The sequence below is a fragment of the Taurulus bubalis genome (genome assembly GCF_910589615.1).
Source record: "Taurulus bubalis genome assembly, chromosome: 21".
NCBI classification, from domain to species: Eukaryota; Metazoa; Chordata; class Actinopteri; order Perciformes; family Cottidae; genus Taurulus; species Taurulus bubalis.
In genome coordinates, this window is record NC_136609.1 from 5440813 (window position 1) to 5464365 (window position 23553).

At 40.8% G+C, this 23553-nt stretch overlaps 1 protein-coding gene across 1 annotated transcript in view; it reads right to left on the reverse strand.

The window, feature by feature from the left end:
- dmd (dystrophin) overlaps positions 1–23553 on the reverse strand; it is a gene marked incomplete at its 5' end in the record, with an annotated part of 308870 nt that overhangs the window by 129958 nt on the left and 155359 nt on the right. Inside the window, 9 exons of the mRNA XM_079236662.1 lie at positions 15–185; positions 281–436; positions 1342–1455; positions 1577–1688; positions 2733–2833; positions 8349–8494; positions 17439–17631; positions 21184–21312; positions 22624–22736. Of these exons, the coding sequence (XP_079092788.1) occupies positions 15–185; positions 281–436; positions 1342–1455; positions 1577–1688; positions 2733–2833; positions 8349–8494; positions 17439–17631; positions 21184–21312; positions 22624–22736 (1235 nt within the window). The remainder of the gene's footprint in view (positions 1–14; positions 186–280; positions 437–1341; positions 1456–1576; positions 1689–2732; positions 2834–8348; positions 8495–17438; positions 17632–21183; positions 21313–22623; positions 22737–23553) is intronic.

Here is a 23553-nt window from a genome sequence, read left to right on the forward strand (position 1 = left end):
GTTGAAGCACGCACCTTGAGCTCCTCCACGGCCTTGCGTAGCTCTTCTGGTGTCTTGTATGTGAAATCTCTCTCCAGGTAGTCTTCCTCCGCCTGGTTGATCCACTCCTGCATCTCCTGCATCTCCTTCCTCAGAGCCATGGTCTTATCAAGGCCTCCTTTCAGAGCGGACTTTTTAGCATAGGCCTAGATGTGGGAGAGGAAACCACATACCAACACAAACACGTTAACCAGATCATGGCAGCAGGAGAATACACCACCTCTCGATGAAGGCTACACACCTGTTTGCAGACGTTCTCCCACTGGCCGTTGAGCTCATCTAGTTCTTTCTGGATGTGGATGGCAAACGGTGGCTCGGCCTCTTTCTTTAAGTACACACCCACTTCATTTATGCCGTTGACGCTGGGTTGGATGGTGTGGATGTCATTCACCAGAGCCTGGCCAATCAAAATGCAGGACCGTGGTTACACAGGTTGATGACTGAATATTTCAGAGCGGTTTATTTTGGTCTTAATGATATCTGCAGTTCAATTTCTATCGAAGTAGTCATGAAAAAGGTGTTTTTCTGCTCATTTTCAATTTCCTTTCCATTTCCTCAAGGGATATCTTATAGACTCTTGGATATTTTATGAACTCTAAGGTGTATTAGATGAATTATCAGTGGCATTTTTATCCCAAGAATATTTTACTTCTATCTACTCTCTATAAACTATTCTCCACCTTTGATCAACCTGTATTTTGAGATTTGAGAACCGTTTCATATTCATAAACATTGCTAGATATTTGTTTATCCGTGCTGTCTTTTCGTATTTATTAAAGGAGCAGGTTTGGCACACGACAGCGATACACTCATCAACATCAAAGAAGGAAGCGAGGGGATCGGGTTAGTGAGGGAAGAGAGCAGTAACTAGGCTGGCCCAGATTGGACCCAGAGCTGTTCAACCAGCCAGCAAGTAGCAGGAAGGTGGAATGGATGTAAATAGGACTCGGGCTATTGAAGACTATTGGAGCAACATCTGGCAGAGACCTAGCTCCATTATTGGCTGGCCAGGCTGTTACAGTTGATGGGCAAACCCTGTTCCACCGAGCATGCAGTACTCCGTTGGGACAAGGTTTGCATCGGTGATGCTTGGTGCTCAAATTTATTTAAAAGGGAATAAACAATGTCACCATGATGTCAAATGTTTTATGTTGCCTACCAGATTGTCTGCCCAGATAATTTGCCAGCATGTCTGCATCTATTACTGTTTTTGTTTTGTTTTTCTTGTTCAGCATAAAAAATCCAATGACAATAAATGGATCTTGAACCTTGAAATAATGTCAAGATGCATGGCCTCCTCACCGTGCACTGCTCTAACTGTTTCTCCAGAGCCTCAGAGTCTCCCAGTGCTGGCCATTCCTCGTTTAGGAACACATCCACATCTGCCATCCACTTCTTCAAAGTCTTCACATCATTCTGGTGGCAGAGAACATGTATCAAGATGAAGACGTGTCCACAGCAGATCAAGTACTGTGTTACTTGATGATTAAAGTGGACTCTCAGAGCAACATATGGTGATCTCTGAAATCATTCTCACCTCAAACTGCAACAGTTTGGCCATGAGCTCCTGGAGTCTCTGGGCGTTGTCCGTCAGCGTGGTGCCAAGTCGTCTCCAACGCGCCATGATGGAATCCATCTCGATGCGATACCTGCACAAAATGATCGACGCCTATTAGCTTGTGACATTTCTTTACCGATGCATTGCTAATTCAGAATTTCTGTTTAGACTATTTCCTGTCCATAAGAAGCGATCAATGGTTACAATGGCCTAATGAACAATCGGACAGTATTTGGTAGTATTTGGCAATATTAACAGCATTTTCATACCAAACAACGAGATTGATGCTTAATTGCTTCTTACTTCACTGGGCTTTAAGCCAGTTTACATGTGTTATGTTTTTTCTTCTTCTTATTGTTGAATAAAGGGTAGAATGTAAAATTCTGGACCTTGAGGCTATGGGAGTTTGTCACTGTTGGCACAGCGCTCTATCTAGCATCTAGTTTCTGTCCAATGGATTAAAAAACACAGGTTTCCCACCAAAATAAGCACGTATATGCATACATAAGTAAACTCCTTAAACATAGTGGATAGACTCCTTTTCCATTGGCACAATGTCACAGTCTTAGTAAATAGTTTAAATGTTACTGTGGTTACTTATGTTTTACTTTAGTCCCTCTTTCAAAGTCCCAAACCACAGTTGGTGAATGTTGGGACAGTGGAAAGAAGAAGACAGTTTTGATGAGTTCTCAAGTTTGAATAAAGGCAGGTTTTGTTCTAAGCATGAGTTGGTGACTGTTGGAACAGTGGAAAGACTAACAAGATGGTTTTGAAAAGTTTTATTTTGTTTCTGTCACGTTTGATTGCCGTGTGTTTTGATGATCAGCTCGGTAAATTACTCAACTGACTGGAGTCTGGTGACTTTGAATTAAATTATTTTAAATTATAATATATATTTGTTTTCTCTATTGTATTCACTTCAAAATGCTTTATATTGCATTGCAAAGGAAAGGGGACGAAAATGTGCGTGTCCAACCAGGTATCATGTTTCCATCACTGCCGATTGGAGCTGGAGCAAATACAGAACGTGACTACTGAATGAATGCTGAATGTTACCCCTCCCACTAAAGACATAAGCCATGTGTTAGTGGGTTTGTTATCCAGTGGGAAAGGAGCTTTATTTTCAAAATCTTACTTTTGGCTGATGTCTGGTGGAGCTTTCTGGAAGACCTGCTCCACAGCTGAGGTCAGGTAGTCCACCTCCCCTTGGTGTTCAGCCAGAGCCTCCTGAAGGGCCTGGAGGGTTGACAGAGAGACACAGTAGGAAATAGGCAGAGTATGCAGAGAGAAAATACAAGTCAGAATTTTGTCTGACAAATGGAAGTTGTGTATGCAATGGGAGGAGCTCCAGATGCAGAATGAAGAGCATTGAGGTCATCTGAACTGTCTAGCATAACACATTTGAAAAGCATGATTTCAGAAAATCGCATTGGGCCAAAACAAAATAATAATAAATAAAAAAATTGGAGTGTAATAGGAAATGTAAAAGACATTATATTTTGCCTTTTTGCATGTGTGAACATGTATTGGAGACATGTTTACATTTCATGAAATCATTTGAACATTCCATCCCGAAAATGTCTCTCATGTTTACCACACCACTTCCTAATGAGGAAACGGTTGCCTAGCACTCAACAAATCAATCCTCGTATTTCCTTGACACACTTATCACATCAGGAATGCAGGAAACTCACATCCACATGTGATTTATTGGATATCCATCTATCATGTGTGCTTGCATACTTCATGTAAATGCCATGAAGCCAATGCTTTGGGCCCAAAAATCATTTGAACAGCTTGTCTGTTACGTCACACAGCATTGAGCGGGGGAATGGGAGAGTGAGGGATGACGAGCATGAGAGGTTATGGCGCTGCCACTATGAACATTTTGTAATGAAAGCCTTTTCACACTATCGGCTTTCGCTTACCCTGCAGTGTAGGATGAATTACAAGTGGATAGGTGAGGGAATTCCCGGTGCACTTTTGGTGGGTTGCAGTGGAACATTTTAGGGAAGAAAGCCTCCGTTCACACCAAGCTGGCTCAGAGGCTTAGTTTAGCTTAGTTCAAGCCCAGCCCCTGGACAGGACATCTATCAGTTACTATGGCTTTCCCACAATCCATCTGCTGCAACAATGAATCCCAACCAAGGAGGCATTAGAGAAAATGTTTTGCCCTAGGTTTTGGCTTCTTCTTTTCTTTCTCCTCCTTCAGATTTATATCCAGCACATGGACAAGTCTCCTTCTATAACTGACTCCCACTTTTACTTTTAAGATGAGTGAGTCCCCTTATTAGAGATCCGTAAGAAAGGTGAAAAGGTGACGCATCGTAATGCAAAATAATACAAAAATAGCATATGAATTCCAGTGAATATCTTTGGTCACCTGTTGATGGACAGCTCATACAGGGTTGTGTAATATGATGACATACAGTATGATATATACCATTACATCAGGGGTGCCCAACACGTCGGAGGTAGTGCGGGTAGATCGCATGGCATTAAAAAAAAAAAACGTTATCGACAAAACCCTGCTCCCTGTGTGCAAATTAATGTCAATCACGACGGACGCTGCTACGACCAGTGGCTGCTAGACTTGGCATTTTTATATGATCTGTTGAATGAGCTTAATTTGGAGCTGCAAGGGAAAGACAAAACCGTGGTTGATATGATCAGCTCAGGTAATGCTTTCAAACGGAAAATGCAAAATCTGTCCTCAAAGCTGCAGCGCCATGATTTGAAGAACTTCCAAAACCTGGCGTCAGAGCTGGAGACGCAACGGAAGGCGTGTGCGCAACTTGACAGAGCAGCTTGACAAGTGTCTGTCAGAGTTTATTAATGCAGGTCAGCCTTTTCCCACATGAAAAATATTAAGTCCAACACCGTTCCACCATGACTGATGACCATTTGGTTTGCCTGAGGCTGGCTACCAGCAGCTACTGTCCGGACTGTGCAACCCTGCTGATTCCATTCAGTGTATCATCAGAGTAAAATGTAATGACTAAAAATGTACATAATTGTATTGTGTCATAAGGGTTCATGCAGTTATGCAAGGTACGCCAATATTGTAAATATAAAGTATAGTCGGTATATTTATACATTAATAATGTATATATATATATATATATATATATATATATATTTAGCATTATTAATGTAGGTAGATCTTCTTGACTTGGTCATTTCAAAAGTAGCTTGCGAGCCAAAAAAAGTGTGAAGCGGTCAACATAGGACTCATCTCCAAGTCTGGAGGACAGCACCGCTCAAAGAGAGGGGAGGTCAAGTATGTCGGGCTCTCGTTCAAAAATGAGGGTACAGCATTGATGCAGGCGTTGTATTGGACTGTTTGGGTGAAGAGGAAGCTGGGACGGAAGGCAAAGCTCTCTAGTCCAGCTAGTCATGAGCTTTGGGAAGTGACCAAAACAATGAGATTTCGATGTCAGCGTTTCTGGGCTCAGCCTTAGAGATAGGGTGAGAAGCCCAAAATAGAAGGAGTTCTATACAGTATATATGAAACTTTGTTGTCATATTTAATGATCTCAAATGTTTGGATCTAATTCTAGGAAGCTATTTGGTCGAGTTCTATTGCATATATACTTATATATACATACCGAAATGTTGATCAAATGTGTGTCTGACACATTCAAATAACAGCCGTTAATCAGACGCATCTTACTTAGCTGTTTGGTCAAATTTACTGATGGTGCAGATTCTAAACTAGTTATTGATAGTAAATAGAGTTAAATCATGGATCTGACATTAATGACACATTACTAGGAGAATGTGACTCCCGAAATTGATTTAGCTGGACTGTTTAAACGTCCTAGTCCTATCTATAGGTTAAAATAATATACCCAATTGAGTCAGCAATAGCTCCTCAACCATAAGGCTTATATGCATATCTGGTTTCCTTTGAAAGATAAGAAGCAACAATATAGGTATAAACTACTTACATTACCATTCCAAAGAAAACGGAGACGCAATGAAGGAAAACATAACATTTGATCAACATAACAAGCATAATATTGCAGACTGACAAGACAATTATTATGTATCTTTTGATCACAACTTGTTCTTATATTTACAAAATGTTTATACGTATGACTTGTGAAAATACTTTGTGGTAAGACGCGGTTTGGACAAAATACAATTGGTTTACGGGTTTCTAAAAAGCTGAGGAAGTTTATTGCAGTCCCCCCGACTCAATTCTCACTTCATCACAAATCAATCAGACAATGTAATAACACCTCAATGATAGGTGATTAAATGCTGCAATCAGGTCTTTAATAACTTCTACCAGCAGCCGTGGTTGATATTAATAATCATCTGTCACCTAGTTCAAACAATCGGGGCTGTTTTTAATATCTGCGAGAGTTCAGAATTCAAACCAAGTTCCCACCTGAGAGTTCGCTCATTATTTTAATGAATAAAGTAACTGGAGTGATACTATCACCTGGGTGAAGGAAGCAGTGCCGACACACACACACACACACACACACACACACACACACACACACACACACACACACACACACACTTAAATTGAAGATAGGAATCAGCACTTCCAAAACAACAAAGTGATAACAAAAATTAACATAAGTCCTTGTATTCTTTTGACTGGATATATACAAATTAGCAGTGACACAATACAAAATGTCTATAGTGTGTATGTGCTCTCTTTATATGCGTCCTGGCGCTGCGCTGGGATTTCTGTGTGTGTGTGTGCGTGTTTATCTGTAGGTAGATATTGTTCTAAACAGAGGCACTGATTTGCTCCGCTGGGATTTTGCTCACCCGCCTCTCATAATTGCAGCGTTGTAGACACACACACACACACACACACACACACACACACACACACACACACACACACACACACACACACACACACACACACACATTGAGCAGACTGGCTTCATGAAATCACAGATAGATTTTCACCATCATTCTCTCTGCTTGTTTTGAGGTTTCTGAAGATATTATAGAGCTTTGAATGGCGACTGCAGGCTTAAAGGACAGAGAACGACAAACTAGTGTGAATGTAGGAGGCCAAGTGACGGCTTCTTCTCACCAAGACGCTGATACAATTCCTTTTCATCGGACTTTAAAACCTTGAAGTCTGATGAAAGAAGATCTTATTGGCATCTTGATTCTTTAATGAGATGAATTCACTCTTAAAACAGAAGTGAAGGCCAGGGCATATAATAACATATCTGTCTATTGATACAATGTGGTCTAGAAAATCTTTGTCAGTTTTTTTTTTGCAAAGATTTGTGGCAGACAGTGATTCTTCTTGTGTGAAAACCCCCGACTCAACCAAGCCAACATAACAACATAAACTGAGACAGGCGGAAAAGTCCACTTTTATTTTAAACTCAGATTAATGCATAAAGTTGTGTGAACACGTTTTCACAAATTTTTTATTTAAAAACAAATCGCAATAGATGGCAATGAACTATAACGTATATGTACACACTATACTGTGCCACATGCAAATATAAGTCCTTCATTATTACTATTTGGTTTTATCAAAGTCAAACTTAGTGGAAAGTATCCTCTTCTTTTTCAAAAGGACACTGGTTACCTGGAGCCGTCTTTTATTGTTCTTTTGCTTCAGACTGATTTATATATTTTACATACATGCTTTTATGTTTTGTGCTTCTGACATGTATGTTTTTAGTGTATAACAATGCAACATAATCTTGTCTCTAGTCCATGTTGCTATTGAACATGATTATCCCTAATTTATCTGCTTTGCATCTGTTGTTTGATGCGCCTCTGAGTTGCATATCTTAATAGCACATGACAATATATTATAAGAGTGTCCTGATGATGTTTCTACTCATTATTATTCTCTTTCTTTTACTGTTTCTGCATGCTTTTTTATATTCAGTTTTTAGGGTGAATTCGTAACATCTGTCCAGGGGCTACAGACGGAAAATAGCCTATTGGCTAACTCTAACAACTGGATTTCAATATGCATGTGTTGGATAATACAATAAATTATGTTGAACCCTTGAATCTGGAATGTTTTATTAATGTGCACTACCAAAAACATACAATAATGAATTAATTAAAAAAAAAGATTTGTTCTACAAGGTTTTTACGTTTACCACAGTAATTCAGGGATGTCCGGGCGTATCGGATGCAATGTGTGGGTATGAATCAGAGTCTTGGTTAATGAGGCGTGTCATCAGTTATCTCTCTTTTCTTTATCCTCTGCCTGCTCCCTCAAAGACCAACAGAAACATCCTTTAAAAGAGTGCTGCTTTGGCAGTTTGGCATCGCCAGAGGCCATATAACTTTACGACTCGTTGTAAAAACTGATTACAGAGTTATGTCGCCCCACAGCGTTATAGAGCAAGCAGCATTTTGGCATTTATCGGAATTTGTATATACTGTAGATCTGAATTGTAGGTAATGGCATTATACTACACCAGCCTAACAGCATCATTACCTGTAATTCAGACTATATACTTACCTCCATCATAACACACCACTGAACAATTATAGTCCTGAAAAGTTAACCATTGAAATAATGTAAACAAGTTGAAATGTTTTTAAATGGCAAGCTCAATGGAGATGTATGAATAGTGTACATTGCATTAGACAGTAGCTCGTAGTACCATATGTTCTTACAACCCCTTGATACGGCATGAGTGTAAAGCACCACATAAACACACAACACTGAATACACACACACTCCATGTACGTTAATAACACATGAATATATGGTGTGCATGTGTGTGTTTACCTGAACGTCCTTCTGTCTCTGTTCCATTACAGGATATTCGGTGACAGCCGTAGATGGAACGGCCAGCTTGGCCTCGCACTGTTGTAACCATGACAACAGCGTCGATATGGTTTCCTTATAACGAGCCGGGGGCAAGCTCTCCAAAACTACAGAGATAGAGAGAGACATATGTCGGCTGTCAGTGCCAATGGCGCGCTGCAAACTGCAAATTACACTTTTTACTTTAATATCCGAACAAATGGAGAAATACCAGCCGGAATACATATTTCATAATTACAAATCACTTATCCTGCAGGGTGAGGAAACCTGCCGATGCTGCCGGTGGTTTCGGGAAAGTTTGTCTTTCTGAAGTCATTCATAATGCATTTCCTAATATTTTTTATTTCACTGTCTGGTTGACTTTTCTATACTCAAAGAAATAATGTAGCCTATTTCGTCACGTTAAATCATTTCAACTACCAATGCAATTTCCACCCAATTGAATCAAGTAATAGTAACATTAACTTAGAATATCATTTATGTAATATAAATATAATTCAAACAAATCTGGGATGAATAGACAATCTATAGCTCAGAGAATATACCTAGTCTATACTTAGACGCCACCTGGGCCCCAAAATAGCATCTGTGGCGCAGAAGGGTTGAAGCAGAGGGGGGCACATCTGGGACGCCAGGTGTAGCCGATGAGCCCTCTGGAGGTGTTGTGGGCCTATCATCAAAACACCGGAGAAGGAGGGTGCCCACCTGATGACTCCAATGAGGCCTTAACCCTTTTGTCCCACAGACAGTACCACGACTCTTACCCGGAAACACCTTGCATGTCTGCGTCAACCCACTTTACATCTCAGGAGTGCAAATCAACCAGGGATTGTAAAATCTAGTCCTAAAAACAGACCTGATCATCTGGATTCACCCAGTGACTGCTGTGAAAGAACAGCTGGCAACTAGGGAAAGACTTAGCGACAGCCTGGAAAGACAGCTGACTGGAGGGAAAGACCCCAATGGACCTGCCATAGGCTAGCTCCCTATGGAAGGAGGTACCTGGCACTATTAGTGTACAGGTCCCACCCACTTACTGGCTACTAAAAATTCAAAGAAGAAAATACCCCTAGAGTCTGCGAGAGCGGGGGCGGAAGATGACTCATCGGTGGACAACACGGTAATCGACCCAGGAACGAAAAAGACAACGGCAAAGATGATCAGCACAATTCCTGAGACTGCAACATCTACTTCAGGAATCAAGCTTCAGAGGTGGAGCTGTGGCTGGGCCAAAGTAGCATCCTATGCAGGCCTTAGAATACATCAAGGTCGAAAAAGGTGCTTGAAGGAAGTCGGACAGGGACCTCGCATCGACCACTACTTCTTATGAAGCAAGTCGAGTCAGTAAAGTGAAGTTCAGCAGCAGGACAAAAACCAAAGTCTGCAGGACATCAATCCCCCGGGTCCAGAGGAAGAGGAGCCAAGCACCGCAGGGCCCCTTGAGCCCAGCCTACCTCAGCTTGCAACTGAAACAAAGATCCCAGGGCGAAAGCGGTGGCCTAAATCCTGTGAGAAAAAGGAGTGGGAAGCAATCAACACAGACATCAGCAAACTCTTTGAACAAATGAGGGGAACTGCAATTAAAAAGCTGGAGAAGATGGGAGAGCTGATCTATAGCTATGGTACTGAGCGTTTTGGAATCACAGAGAAAGGGAAAAAAACATCAACCATCCCAACAAAGTCCAGGAGAAAGCAGGAGATTGAGCGACTGGTCAAGGAGAGAAGACAGCTGAAGAAGCGGTGGAGGAAAGCCCCAGAGGAGGAGAAGGAGGGAATAAACCTGCTGCAGGCAGTAATCAAGAACAGACTGGCAACTTTGAGGAGAGCTGAGAATCTTAGGAGGAGGCGGAAAAGGAAGGAGCATGCAAGATCGAGCTTCTTCAAAGACCCCTTCAAGTTTGTAAAGAGTCTTTTCACAAAAGGGAAGAGCAGCAAACTCATAACAACAAGGAAAGATCTTTAAGCTCATCTGAAAAGAATCCACATTGACAGCCACCGGTGTGAACAGATCACCCTTCCACCAGATATGCCACCAATACATCCCCCAGAACACCAGCTAGACGTATATCCTCCAAAGTGGAGTGAAGTGGAAAGAACTGTTCGACGAGCAAGAGCTGCATCCTCTCCTGGGCCCAACGGAGTCCCTTACCGGCTTTATAAAAACGCACCAGATGTTTTACGTTTTCTCTGGAGGCTAATGAAGGTGGTGTGGCAGAAACAAACAATACCAACAGCTTGGCGAAGGGCCGGTGGCGTCCTAATCCCTAAGGAGAAGGACGCTATTGACATCAGCCAGTTTCGCCACATCAGTCTCTTAAACGTTGAAGGCAAGATCTTCTTCAGCGTAGTAGCTCACAGGCTGGCTGTGTACCTAGACAGAAACAAATACATCGACACAACAGTGCAGAAAGCAGGGATTCCAGGCTTTTCTGGTTGCTTGGAGCATACAAACATGATATGGCATCAAATCCAGGCTGCCAAAAAGGAGGGAAGAGATCTCCATGTCGTGTTCTTGGACCTCGCAAACGCCTCTGGTTCTGTTCCTCATAGTTTCTTGTGGACTGCGTTTGACCTGTTCAGCATCCCACAGGCTATCACCACTCTTGTCAAATCCTATTTCCAGGACGTCCAGCTATGCCTCACAACTGAGGAGTACAGCACAGCATGGCAGCGTTTGGATATAGGGATCATGGCAGGATGCACCATCTCTCCTCTGGCTTTCACCATGGCAATGGAGGTCATCATCCGAGCCTCCCGATGGGTAGTAGGAGGTCAGCAGCTCAAAGCTGGTCTTCGTCTCCGACCCATCAGAGCGTACATGGATGACATGACCACACTTACAACAACCATGCCATGCACAAGACGACTGTTGAAAAAGCTCCAGGAGAACATCGAGTGGGCCCGGATGAAGATAAAGCCAAGCAAGTCCAGGAGCATATCAGTTATCAAGGGCAAGCTGTCAGAGCAGCACTTTTTCATCGCCAGGAAGGAGGTGCCCACCTGATGACTCCAATGAGGCCTTAACCCTTTTGTCCCACAGACAGTACCACGACTCTTACCCGGAAACACCCTGCATGTCTGCGTGAACCCACTTTACATCTCAGGAGTGCAAATCAACCAGGGATTGTAAAATCTAGTCCTAAAAACAGAACTAGTCTACAGTGATACAGTTATTACTGTTTATACATTCTTCTTTTACAATATGTTTATGTTCCTATTATACATTTCTACCAAATGATTATACAATGATTTAACTTTACTTTATTTGGTCACATACATCACATTTATAATTTGTATATTGTATATTTGTACATGAAAACATATTTTCAATCCAAACAAGACGATGCCCAGATCAGAGGCTGTCAGCCTCACCTGTGGGATGACTGCAGTAAATTAACAAGGTTTACACTGAGTTCTGTTTACTGTGTAGGGCTCAACGTGCATATTCCTAGAGAAATTAACACAATTAAATGGAATATTTTGCTAGAATCCAAAATAGTCTTGTGTGACAATTCTGGGCCCTATTTTATTTTACCTTTATATTCCTACCTGGGTAATATTATTCAACGCCATCGCAGCTGATTTAATATTTATGTAACACGCAGCTATACCCTAATACAGTTTACTAAGCTTGATATGTTTCACATTACAGAACCGCCAGTTGACGTCAAACATTGAAATTCTCATTAGCGGCCCTCATATATTTCTCATTTGTCACGGCTCATCTGACACCCTCTTACTATATTCCGTCATGTTTTATTCCTGCTTTTAGCCAATCTGGCTACGTGGCTCTGGGGATGGCTGTTGGTCTATCACTTTGTTGTAGACTGAAATCATTTCCATATTAATAACTTCCATACCAGACTTTAGTGACCTCCATTAAAGTCTGGTATGGAAATCTGCTCAGTAGTTGAGTACATCCACTTGATGTTGCTCAATACTTTGCTTAATGACCAACTATCTGCAACACTGTACTGTGTTTAGTGTCAATTACCAAATGTTAGCATTTGGTACATTTTCAACATTGCAAAACATGTTAGCATTGTGATAGATACAAATACATTTTCATATCAACATTTCTACATCAACTTCATCGGGGTTTTATACAGCTCATGGTGCATCAAAACTGCATTCTCAATTCTGTTGACGTTTAGGCAACACAACTACTTGGCTCAGTTTAGTGACAGACCATGGTATTGTATAGTGGTTGTCATGGTTTTGGTTCTATGTCGTAATGTACTTTCTTATTTTGTATAGAAAAGATCTCTGCAAATAATTTTTATATTTATATATAATAATATTTATTATTTTGGGTGAAACAGAATATTTCATGTTAAATATAACATCTGGAAATCCCGTTTAAGTAAATGTTTTCGATGTGAAATGTTAATTTCAGAATGTTGAATATGTTTAACTCTTGCATTCACATCAATGTATAACTTGTATACTTCTATGATGTTCTACTCTAGTCAACTTCTCAATGTATTCTAATAAAAAAAATCCCCCACTCTGCCCCTGAATTGACTTCAGGGGCAGAGAGAAAGCCCCAAAAGTAAATTTGTATCAACGGCGAAAAATGATTTGCCATATGCACAGTAATTAGTTTGTGCGTCCAATACTCATCCATGAGTGTGCGTTGGATGTGCGCGTTGGATGTGCACGTTGGATGTGCACGTTGGATGTGTGTGTTGAATGTGTGTGTTAGATGTGTGTGTTGGATGTCTCACCCCTGGCGTGGTGTATAGAAGTATGAGAGTGAGTAAAAAAGTATTGTTTGTCAGCATCTTTCGCTCTCTTCCTTTCTCCTTCAATGCCAGTGTAAATTTCTCCTTGCTATATTTTTAGTTTTTCTCATTTATTTCCATCATTTTCTTCCTCTTTAATGCAAAAAGCTAACTGCTCTTATTTTCTTTCAGCGTCTGTCTGATTTAGTTTTGTCTCGACTCGACGGCTGCAGCTTTCAGCTTCTTTTTCAATCTCGTTAGGGCTCATTGTTTTCACAGAGAGCATCTTAATAAACACAGTGAGAGTAGCACTGCAAATTGGACCGAATGACTCATTCTCACCAGTTGCTCAGCATGAAGATGTGTGAATAGATGTAACCGCACGGTTGAGGGCTTGCTGACTGTTAAAATGAGTCAATCCAGCTCTGAAATTGGCATTGTGGCATGTTTTAGTGTCAGGATGACTCACACAAAAGTGCAAAACCCAAAAGTAAATGTCGACATTTTCGACAGTAGCTCGTCCCATTGACTCGTTTGTCACTAGTTAGTGAGTCGTTAGTTAGTCAAGTTAACGTCAACGACGCTCTTTTCCTAAACCTTACTAAGTGGTTTTGTTGCCTTGAGCTAACTTCCTGTGATAAAAAAAAGTGTATTTTGAAAAGATACTATTCATGCAACAGGTGGAAACTGACACGTTTAAAACTAACACTACAGGGGTACCTGCCAATGTTTGAGGATGTAGAATGCTTGATACTTTGCTAAATTACATTATATCCAAGGGTAACAGTCCTCAGAGAGGGTCAAAACCTAATTGTGAAAGAAATTACTTCCCAAAAAGCCCGAACAGAATTTCCCCATCAACAATATAAAAAGAGACGTCTCTAAAACCTTTGACAGGAGCCCTGATTTATACTTGTGAAATTTTTCCAGAGCCGAGAAAAGCTATTGTTATGTGTGTGTCAACCCAATGTAAAGCAAGAAGGGCTGATTATCAAGGGCCAACTTAAATTGGTACCAGGTCCTGATCTGTCAGAACCGTAATACTGATTAAAATTCAATGTAAGTGGAAACCATTCATGTTTTTGGATCTTTTGTGCTCAGCAAGCGGTATTACATTTTTCCAATTTAACGAGTGACCTGATGACTCGGCAGAATGAGTTGCTCGTAGTGACAGCAGCTGTAGAAAACACCAACAGAACATGTAGGTGTTCTAGTAAAAAACTTTTAACCCATTTTAAATACATACTCTTCTGCGTTTATTATCCAACCATTGGCTCTGATAATACACATAGATGGCAGAATTGTTTCTCCTCATAGAAACTCTGCTGCATTATGTTATTGTGAGCAGGTAGGAAGTTGTTGCAGGTACATCTGGACTTTGGTCCCATATTCAAATATGTGTTTGATGTCAGCGCCAGATCTCCATATGGAAATGATCTTTTCTCTCGCCCTCTCGTCACAGATGTCAGAGGTCAAATGTGCACACTTATTCAGTACTGAAGCTAGCAGAGATTCAGATGCCTCAACAAGGTGGATGATTGTTGCAATTTGTTTTCTGCATTCTCAAAAAGGCTATTCATAGTTAGAGAACGGTTTAAAACTGTTCCCAAATAAAATAATGACTATAATATCAGCAGATAATGACTATAATAACAGCAGCTCAACCTGTTGTTTCCTGGTTGATTGATAACCTTCCATAACACGCCACGCTGTGCTGTGCATGAATGCTTTGTGGTGGCAAATGGAGAGCGGATCATATGGAATCAGTGCTGCATCTTCCCACGCAGAGAGACGTCGCTTAAGGCCGCAGATCTTAATGCCAAGAATCACAACAAGTGTCTGTGCTGAATGTTAGGCGGCTGTTGTTGTTGGTAGGTACATTTGCGACTCTAAACCGGTCTGATGCAGTGTGTGGGCTACAGCGGGCTGTCAAGGCCGACTTTCAGCATGGGGAATCTGAACACTTATATATCCTGTAAAGAGCTGGATCCAGAGTCCTACACAGACCTGAGAAGTCTAGAAGGAACCTGGTGATTTATAGTGAGGTTAGTAACTCAGAACACTATATATCAATCTCAGAAAACACAAAAGAACTAGCAGTATATAGTGCCGCATGATGAAAGTTTGTTTCAGAAATGCTGTTTACTAGCAAGTAAAAGGTTGTTGCCGGACTCGCCTGTGACAGCGAGGTAAATGATGCTCAACACCCAAGATGAAAATTAAAATTTAACTAATCTACACGCCTGAGATCGAAGCCAAACTGTTTTTTTTAATTACTACAGTAGGTATTGACTTTATAGCCAAACGTTTCAGTGACATTCACGTGCGAGAGAGCTGAGGCGCCGACCAAGAACCTGGGAACCTTTGCTGCATCTCTCTCTTCCTTGTTATCTCCAAATAATAACGTTAGCATTAATAAACGACCAATTGCACTCCGTTATGGGCGCAGAGTGTTGTGAGTGAGTCCACAAAATATACAACACGCCGCTCCAGTGACTTTTTGAAGGTGAACCACACTTCTAACCTGATGCTGTTGGTTGAGAACTTCCGAATTTTGTTCGGGAAGTTGTCTGAAGAGGATCTTGTCTTTTAATCTTTCATTGAATATGTAATTCAACTCTAGTTACAGGAGTTTTAAAGTGCTGAAATTACAGAGCTTCATACTTTAATATCCTCTGAAATGTTGCTTCAACACATTTGCTTTTGTTTTGAATGGAATGAAGGATAGTTAATTTTTATGTGGCATTGAAATGCATTGTTTCATAAACTTCTCAGACTTTTATTATTTTTTCAGAGAGCTTTTACATCCATTTAGATAAATCATCACTTGAAGTTCATTGTTTAACATCTCGAGGGCAGGCAGCTTTTAAGTCTGCTGTCATTTGTCATCCAACGATGCAGGGATTTGCCTACAAACATGAAATACTTGATTATTAAACTTAATGTATGAGTGGGTATTTACTGAATACTGATATGATGTATTGCTGTATTGAGAAAAACAACAGAAATGTCCTGAAAGGAGTCAACTCTCTACCAAATTTCTATAGTATTTTCGTCTGAATGGGTGTACAACTTTGTTGTATCCACTCAATCACATTATTGACAACAAAATATGTTGGAATACAACTCATGCCAATCAATCACTGTTAAGAATAAGGGATGACCTGCTGATCTTACATTGACAGGGCTCTCAAGTTTTTAAGACAGGTAAGAGTGACATCTCTCTCTCTCTCTCTCTCTCTCTCTCTCTCTCTCTTTCTCTTCCCCCCCCCCGGCCGGGATTACATTTCACCCAGATACAACAGATACGTTTTTCTGATTGGCTATTCGTGTAGCCCAATTCTTTTTATTGATTGGCTGATGAGTCCAGGGGATTCGGGGGAGATGTGCTTGATTCCTCCATGGTGAGGGCAGCGCGACCAGGTCATGTTTGCGCACTGCGGCACATTAAATAGCCTAGAGTTTTTTTTCAGCGTGAGAAATACGATGTGTGGCGGGAGGGCGTGACTTAAGACCGAAATGCGTGACAGTCACGCTCAATGCGTGACACTTGAGAGCCCTGCATTGACATTGTTTCTTATTGAATTAGGCGGGTTTTAGTTTGTGACCAGGCTGGAAACTGTACATCTGATTTGGCTATGGTAGCTGTCAAGCTAACGGCTAACATGCTATCTAGCTAGGAACATGCTGGTGCTAGTCAGCCATAACCGTGGTCACAATAGCAAAAGTAACAATAGTTTGTTAGCTTGCGAACTGAACATTAATTGTCAGCTAACCATCATTTAGCAAGCTAGTTAGCTGAGAAACAATTATACCGCACATGTGGAGCAGTTTCAATAAAACAGAAGAACATGAACCATCTTCCGGAATAGACAACATTCCTAATAAGCAGTTTACATGGAGAATGAAAATGAATATTCCACTAATATTCCCGACACCGCAGGCTTTGATCCTCACCAAGTATTTCAAGATGAACTGATGAAGCTTTTTAATTCACCCCAGTGAACAATCGTTGTGATTCATTTAAAATGTATTTATTTTGCTGGAAGATGTGATTTAAATGCTTTAACCTTCATTTCTTATTGTCTTGCAGCGATAAGACCGACGCAATATTATTATTAAACGTGGTTTAATAATAATATTGCGGCATCGGTGCATCCCAATACATCAGCAGTCAAGTGGATTGTCCAATATTTAAAATAAATAAATAATAATAATCCTCCAAATTTGAATGCCGCACTTTCTTTAACAACTATTGAAATCAACAAATAAACAAAATCAGGGGCCACAAGGTTGAAGTGTTTGCAGTGAATCCTTCCTCTCTCACCCAGGTGTAGCTGCCTCTCTCTCGCTCTCAGATCTTCGAGGACGACGTTGTAGTGCTCTTTGAAGGCATTGATGTCAGCGTCCAGGAAGGTTGACGGGTCCTCCTCCCCTCCCTTCTCCTCTTTCAGCTCCTTCAGCTGCTTCTCTAGAAGGTCCACCTGGGGCTGCAGGGAGGCCAGGCGAGCCACCTCCTCCTGCCAGGGCAGGGCGAAGGAAAAGGGTCACACCATAATGAACCAACACAGCATAACTCCATGATAATATATCAATACGTGTCCAATAAAAGCGGATCTGTGGAAAAGGTTTGCGTTATCATTTTTATGCTTCACTCCATTTGCCTTATGCTCAATCAGTTGTATTTTACAGAAATGTTGTAGAGTCCCAATTGTTAATGAACAGGAAGCCAAGCAGTAAATTGGACCAGCTCAGCAAAACCAAAATGTAGCTGTGACACTTTTCTCCTTTAACTGTACAAAGAGAACAGGTAGAAATCACTACTTTGTCCTCATAGGAGCAGAGAATCATTATTCATAAATTATGTAGGCTATGCAAATTTAAGTAGTTGTCTAAGCAATGATCTAAGTAGGCCATGTATGGAACACAGCTTAATTTACGGCCAAGTAGTGTGCTAATTAGGTTATGTTTGTTGTAACTTACTCTGTAATTTAAAATAATGTAACGTAGACTTTAGGTTTCCTGGGTGAAAGTCCCTTGTTAGCGGGGACTAAGGTTTTCCTGGTAACACTGGCTGGAGTTGCTTCAGTAACTTCCCCAAAACCAATAAAGATAGAGCCACTGTCATTAGGCTAAACTCTTATAGTATCCAGGGCTGGCTTCTTTCGGGAAATACTACATGTTGGATGTAGTATTTGATATACCATTTAATCATACCAATGTTGTTTATTAATGCAAAGTAACGGTCTTGGAAGTAATGCTAGGATACCACTGTTGATGGTAAGGGTTACACTGTAACACTATTCCACAAACATTCACAAAAATTAACTTCAATCCTGCCACACTCTACCTCTTAATCTTGTCTGACAGCGGTAGAGTTGAGTGCTGTCAGCTACAGATAACACTGTCACATTGGAGGTATCAGTAAAACTGCAGTAATAGACTGAGAAGGCCAGATTAAAAATATTGAGCTCTGTGTACCAGCTATGTAAACCACTGATATCACAAACCTTATTTAGAGCTAAACAGGATGTTATTTCAGATCACTAAAGTTTCAGTTCACCTTTGAGGTCCATCAGCTTCCAGAAAAAACAACTCCCATTGGCCTGAGCATTGAGCCCTGGTTCCACCATAGTAGCAACATAGAGCTTTTCTAATGCTGCTTTAATTACTATTACATTTGTAGGAAGTACATTTTTGGGAGACTATTTCCAGCATTTGATGCTGTGAGTATTTGTGGAATTTTCACAAGATTTGTTGACAATAACAAAAATATACACTGTCTTCAGGCTTATCCTTTAAAGCAATGAATCAAGTTCAACTAGTCTTGTTTAAATCTCATACAAAGTGAGACGGATCAGTCCAGGTGAGTATGAATGTGGCAGGCAGAGCAGGTTAATATTCCCTGAACTGTCCTGGGGTGAAGGCTTTGAATGCAGCTCAGTCTTATCCTGCTGTAACACTGAGTCAGTAAAAACTAGCCTAACGCCAAGAGACACGCTCCTTATTCATGAGCAAGTGTTAGAGAACACTAGCATTCATAACCTCGATAGAATATATTTTCATCAGCTGACAGTTTGCCATCGGGAAGGTTGTCTTAAAAGTTTCAGTAAATATTTTATTTTTCGCTGAAGTCTTTCCTGTTTAATATAAAGATAGGAACTCGCACAGTATTTATGTGTGGGAGTAAATTTTGTGTTCTCCGTTTGTGTGTATGGAAGTGAAAATGTGTGGGCGCACTGAAGGGGAACCCTGTTTGAGTGAATTTATCTGCGGTGGAAGCGAGAGACACCGTCAAAGAAAAGTTTCAGCACTCCATCTCTTTTTCATTCTCCTCTTTCATTCTTCTTCCATCACACGTTGCCCGTTCTTCTTTCAGTTTTACTGTCTCCTCTTGCGTCTGTGGCATTTTCTCCTCTCTCTACCTCCCTTTATTATGTCCTCTCTCCCTTTAATTATGCCTCCCCTCCTCTCCTCTCTCCTTATCCCCTCCACCCCCCGAACTGCTCGTCATTTCTCTTCTCCTGTTGTTGTTTAAATGTTGGTGAAACAAAACTGTGTGTGTGTGTGTGTGTGTGTGTTTTGTGCTAGTCAATACTCCTGCACTTTAAGCCGCCCACTCATTGATAGACCCATTTGGTTTGAAGCAAGAGTTTCAAAGTCAGACAATGCCCCCAAATTGCTAAATTGGCACCATTAAAAGTATGCATTAGTCGTTCCTTTTTGCAATGTACCCGTGAATGTACAGACAGCTATGACAGCTTTGATATTGAAGAAAAGTGTAAATCCTTATTATTCTCAGGCAAGTTCTGCAGCCATAATGCCGTGATTTCCAGACTTCCAGTGATTTCTTATCGGATTAATGGACTTTTATTTGCAACTTGCTACACTGGGAAATATTGAGTTTCTCAGTGTAAGTCACAGTGAATCTAAAAGTATGTTTGTATTACGAGCACTGACTGAGTTATGACTCCAAGATGGAGTATGCTTTCTGACACAAATTGACACTTCAAAATGACACATCTCTCCCTCTGAACCTCCCCTTTAACTCCCCCGTTCCTCCTCGGGGAGGCCTCACAGTTAGCTGAGGAGATCGATTCCTCCATCGATCCCCATATCTGTGCGACGCCAGGGCCAGGAGACAATCAGCTTAGCCAAGAGATCGACTGGAAGCAGGGAAAACTATGAAAGCCCTGGGAGACCAGTGAGAAACTACATCTGGTGAACCTCCTTCTGGATCTAAACAGTTTTCTCTCCCGTGCTTATGATTTCAGAACAGGTGCAAAGGAAAAGGCTTGCCAGAATAATCCTTTTACATTTTTTTTATCTTTGAAAAGTTTTGCCAGGTGAAAGAAAAATTATTCAATGCCTGGACCTTGTGTTTAGAGTGCATGGATAAATCAAAACTCACTTGGACAATTAACAATTCATACATTTTACTTCCAAAACTGTTTTACCTGCTCTTTAGTCGTTTACACAGAAGAGAAAACAACTTAATTCCGACTTAGAAATTGGATCAACAGCATATTTGTTCTCCTTTGCCCTTCTGGGCTCACCTTTAAAGTTGACTCATTATTAACACAGAAACAGAAGCAGAAACGTAAGTATACAATCCTTTACTTTGAGATCAGGCTAGTATTCCCCCTGCTTCAGCTAAGCTACACATAGAGACATTATTTTGGATAGATGTCCTAATAAGTCTGCTGGTAGTTTTAAATCAATGTGACAATAAGTGGCTCCACTTTCTTTGCTATCAAGAGAAAAAAATACAATAAAAAGTACATTTCATTAAGTCTGTGTTGGAATAGATCAAATTAAAATACTTACATAGTGCTGTGATAAACAGACGCATGCAAAGAAACAGAAATTTAAACAAGCCAAATAACAATGATACAGAAGAAGTGAAGATATTAGAATAAAAGAAAATAACACACACAAAAAAAGTTGTTAAAGCTAACAAATGGATTTCAACAAAAAATTAAGAAAAGAAAAAAATGAACGCTAATGTGACGGTCAAAAGAATAATGGATCACCCTGGAGACAGTTTGGTCTCCAAAAACACTTTCACTCACCCGGCATCGGTCCAGCTGTACTTTGAGAGGTTCTGGTTCACATGCTGGAGGCGCCTGGACTTTGAGCCAGTTCTCACTGTTGTCCACGGCCTGCTCACACTGCTCATACAAGCTGTAGAAGGCCAGCACCTGTGACACACACACACACACACACACACACACACACACACACACACACACACACACACACACAGTTTATTTCCCACAAAGACACAAGCAAACACCCACACAACATCTGTCTGGTTGCATTAAAACCCTCCTAGTTTGCAGAAGACCTGCGTGAAGTCAGAATGACCAAACCTGTGACAAACTGAATTCTAACTCAAAAGTCTATGTGTAAGATATATGTCCTATTCTTTTGGGGTCATTCATATTTTGTCGACAAATCATTTCCCAGCCTGCTGTTGTTTATCACCTTTTGTGTCCGTCCACAAGTAACTGAATTTAATTTCAATAAGCAACCAGCATCATGTTCAATTTTATAACATTTAAAACAAACAACATGTCATGAAAACCAGTTCAGACCAGTCACAGTCGAATTTGTAGAAAAGTTGTTATCTCTCAACATTGCATCTGGTAAACAAACCAGTGGATCTGGACCGCTCGCATAGCAGCGAGCCACCTATAAGATATTTACATTTATATATCTGTGCCATGCAGCTAAGGTGTAAAGACTGGCTCCAAATGTGTGCTTGTAACTCGTAGCTTGTGACTTCCGTTCTATAAAAAGATATAAAATGTCCGTGTCCGTTTCTCAGGCTTTGTGAAATCTTTCCTCTTTTTATTGCACACATGCAAAATACTTCTACAGCAACACAAATGTTTTACACATGCAAATTGTATTCATCTGCACCAAATTTTTTTCACACATTCCACAACATATTTTGACAGTTGCAAAACTTATATTAATCATTCACAGACACATGCACTCAAAAGGTGACACATGACTGCCGGCTGTGAAATAATTTATCAACAAAATATTCTCAACTCAAAATATTAATGACCCTTATTTGATTCCATACAAAGAACATGAATTGCAAGACATTATACATTTTCTACATAAATATGAACACTCATGATGGGTTATAAAAACAAATGGGACTCCACCAATTTTACACGTCAATACAACTTTACTTGTCATGTTGAGCACTGTGTATATACGTATATAATAATGAATATAATAAAGTATATAAAGTATTATGTCTTCTATGGCTCTTCTGTGAGCTTGACCCAGACTGGGGACTAAAAAGATATTTCAGTCTTTGCTGCTCATCGGTTGACAATTCTCTGTTGTTGTTGTTCAGTCATTCGACATTCACAATACTATGAATGTCTCTGCCAAACGAGACTTTGACAGGCGGACTGGAGTTGCCAGAGATCGAACCCCCGATCCTCTGGAGGACAACCCTCTCTATCTCTGAGCCACATGTATGTGTGTACCTTTGTCTGGTAAGCCAGCCATGTCAGCCGGTCTGCCAACAGGGCACAGAACCCCGCCCAGCGCTGGTTCAGCTGCTCCGCCGACTGGGCGATGTCATCGGCTCGACTCCCCTCTGTGGGGGGGCAAAGAGAGGGGACACTGTCAAACACACACACGGGCACAACTGGGCTCTCTGTAGGACATAAATATGCACACACAAACCATGCACACAAAATGTAGTGAATGTCACCTGTATGAGTGGTGAGCTATCAATATTCTGCACAAAATGTGAGCTGCAAAAGCTTTGTACACACACACACACACACACACACACACACACACACACACACACACACACACACACACACACACACACACTTCTTTTTTTCTTTATGTAAATGACCAATTTGAGCGCCACGTAAAAGTCCAGTTCCCGGAAAATGAAAACCTCTAAGAGGTTTCAGGAGGGAATAATCAATGCTAAAGTTGTACAAGGATGGATTCACGCTCTGCCTCTAAAAGGGCAACCATAAGCCCATCGGGCTGGATGATAATTGTCTCCAGATTGCTTCTTCTTCCTGTAAACCTGCCTCCATTAGGTTCCATTTACATGTCAAGCATCTGGTTGAAGCTGTTTTCCAGTCCAGGTTACTATAAATACAGTTGCATGAGCTTAATGCTCGATAAGCATGAAATGCATCTCTGGAAATTAAGGGATCCAAAATGCACTGCCCTGATGAAAATGTCCTTGTGTTTGAGTCACTTTAGCTACAAACCTAATGGTTTGACAATTTGTAAAATATTATTGACGAGTAGACTGTTACCACCCTCATGTCTCTGTAGGGTGAATAGCATCAGATTGGCATAACAACTGGGAGCAAGGGGGAAAGCATGGCTCTGTTCAAACTAAATTATGCCTAACTCTTGAACACACTTATTAAAATATTATA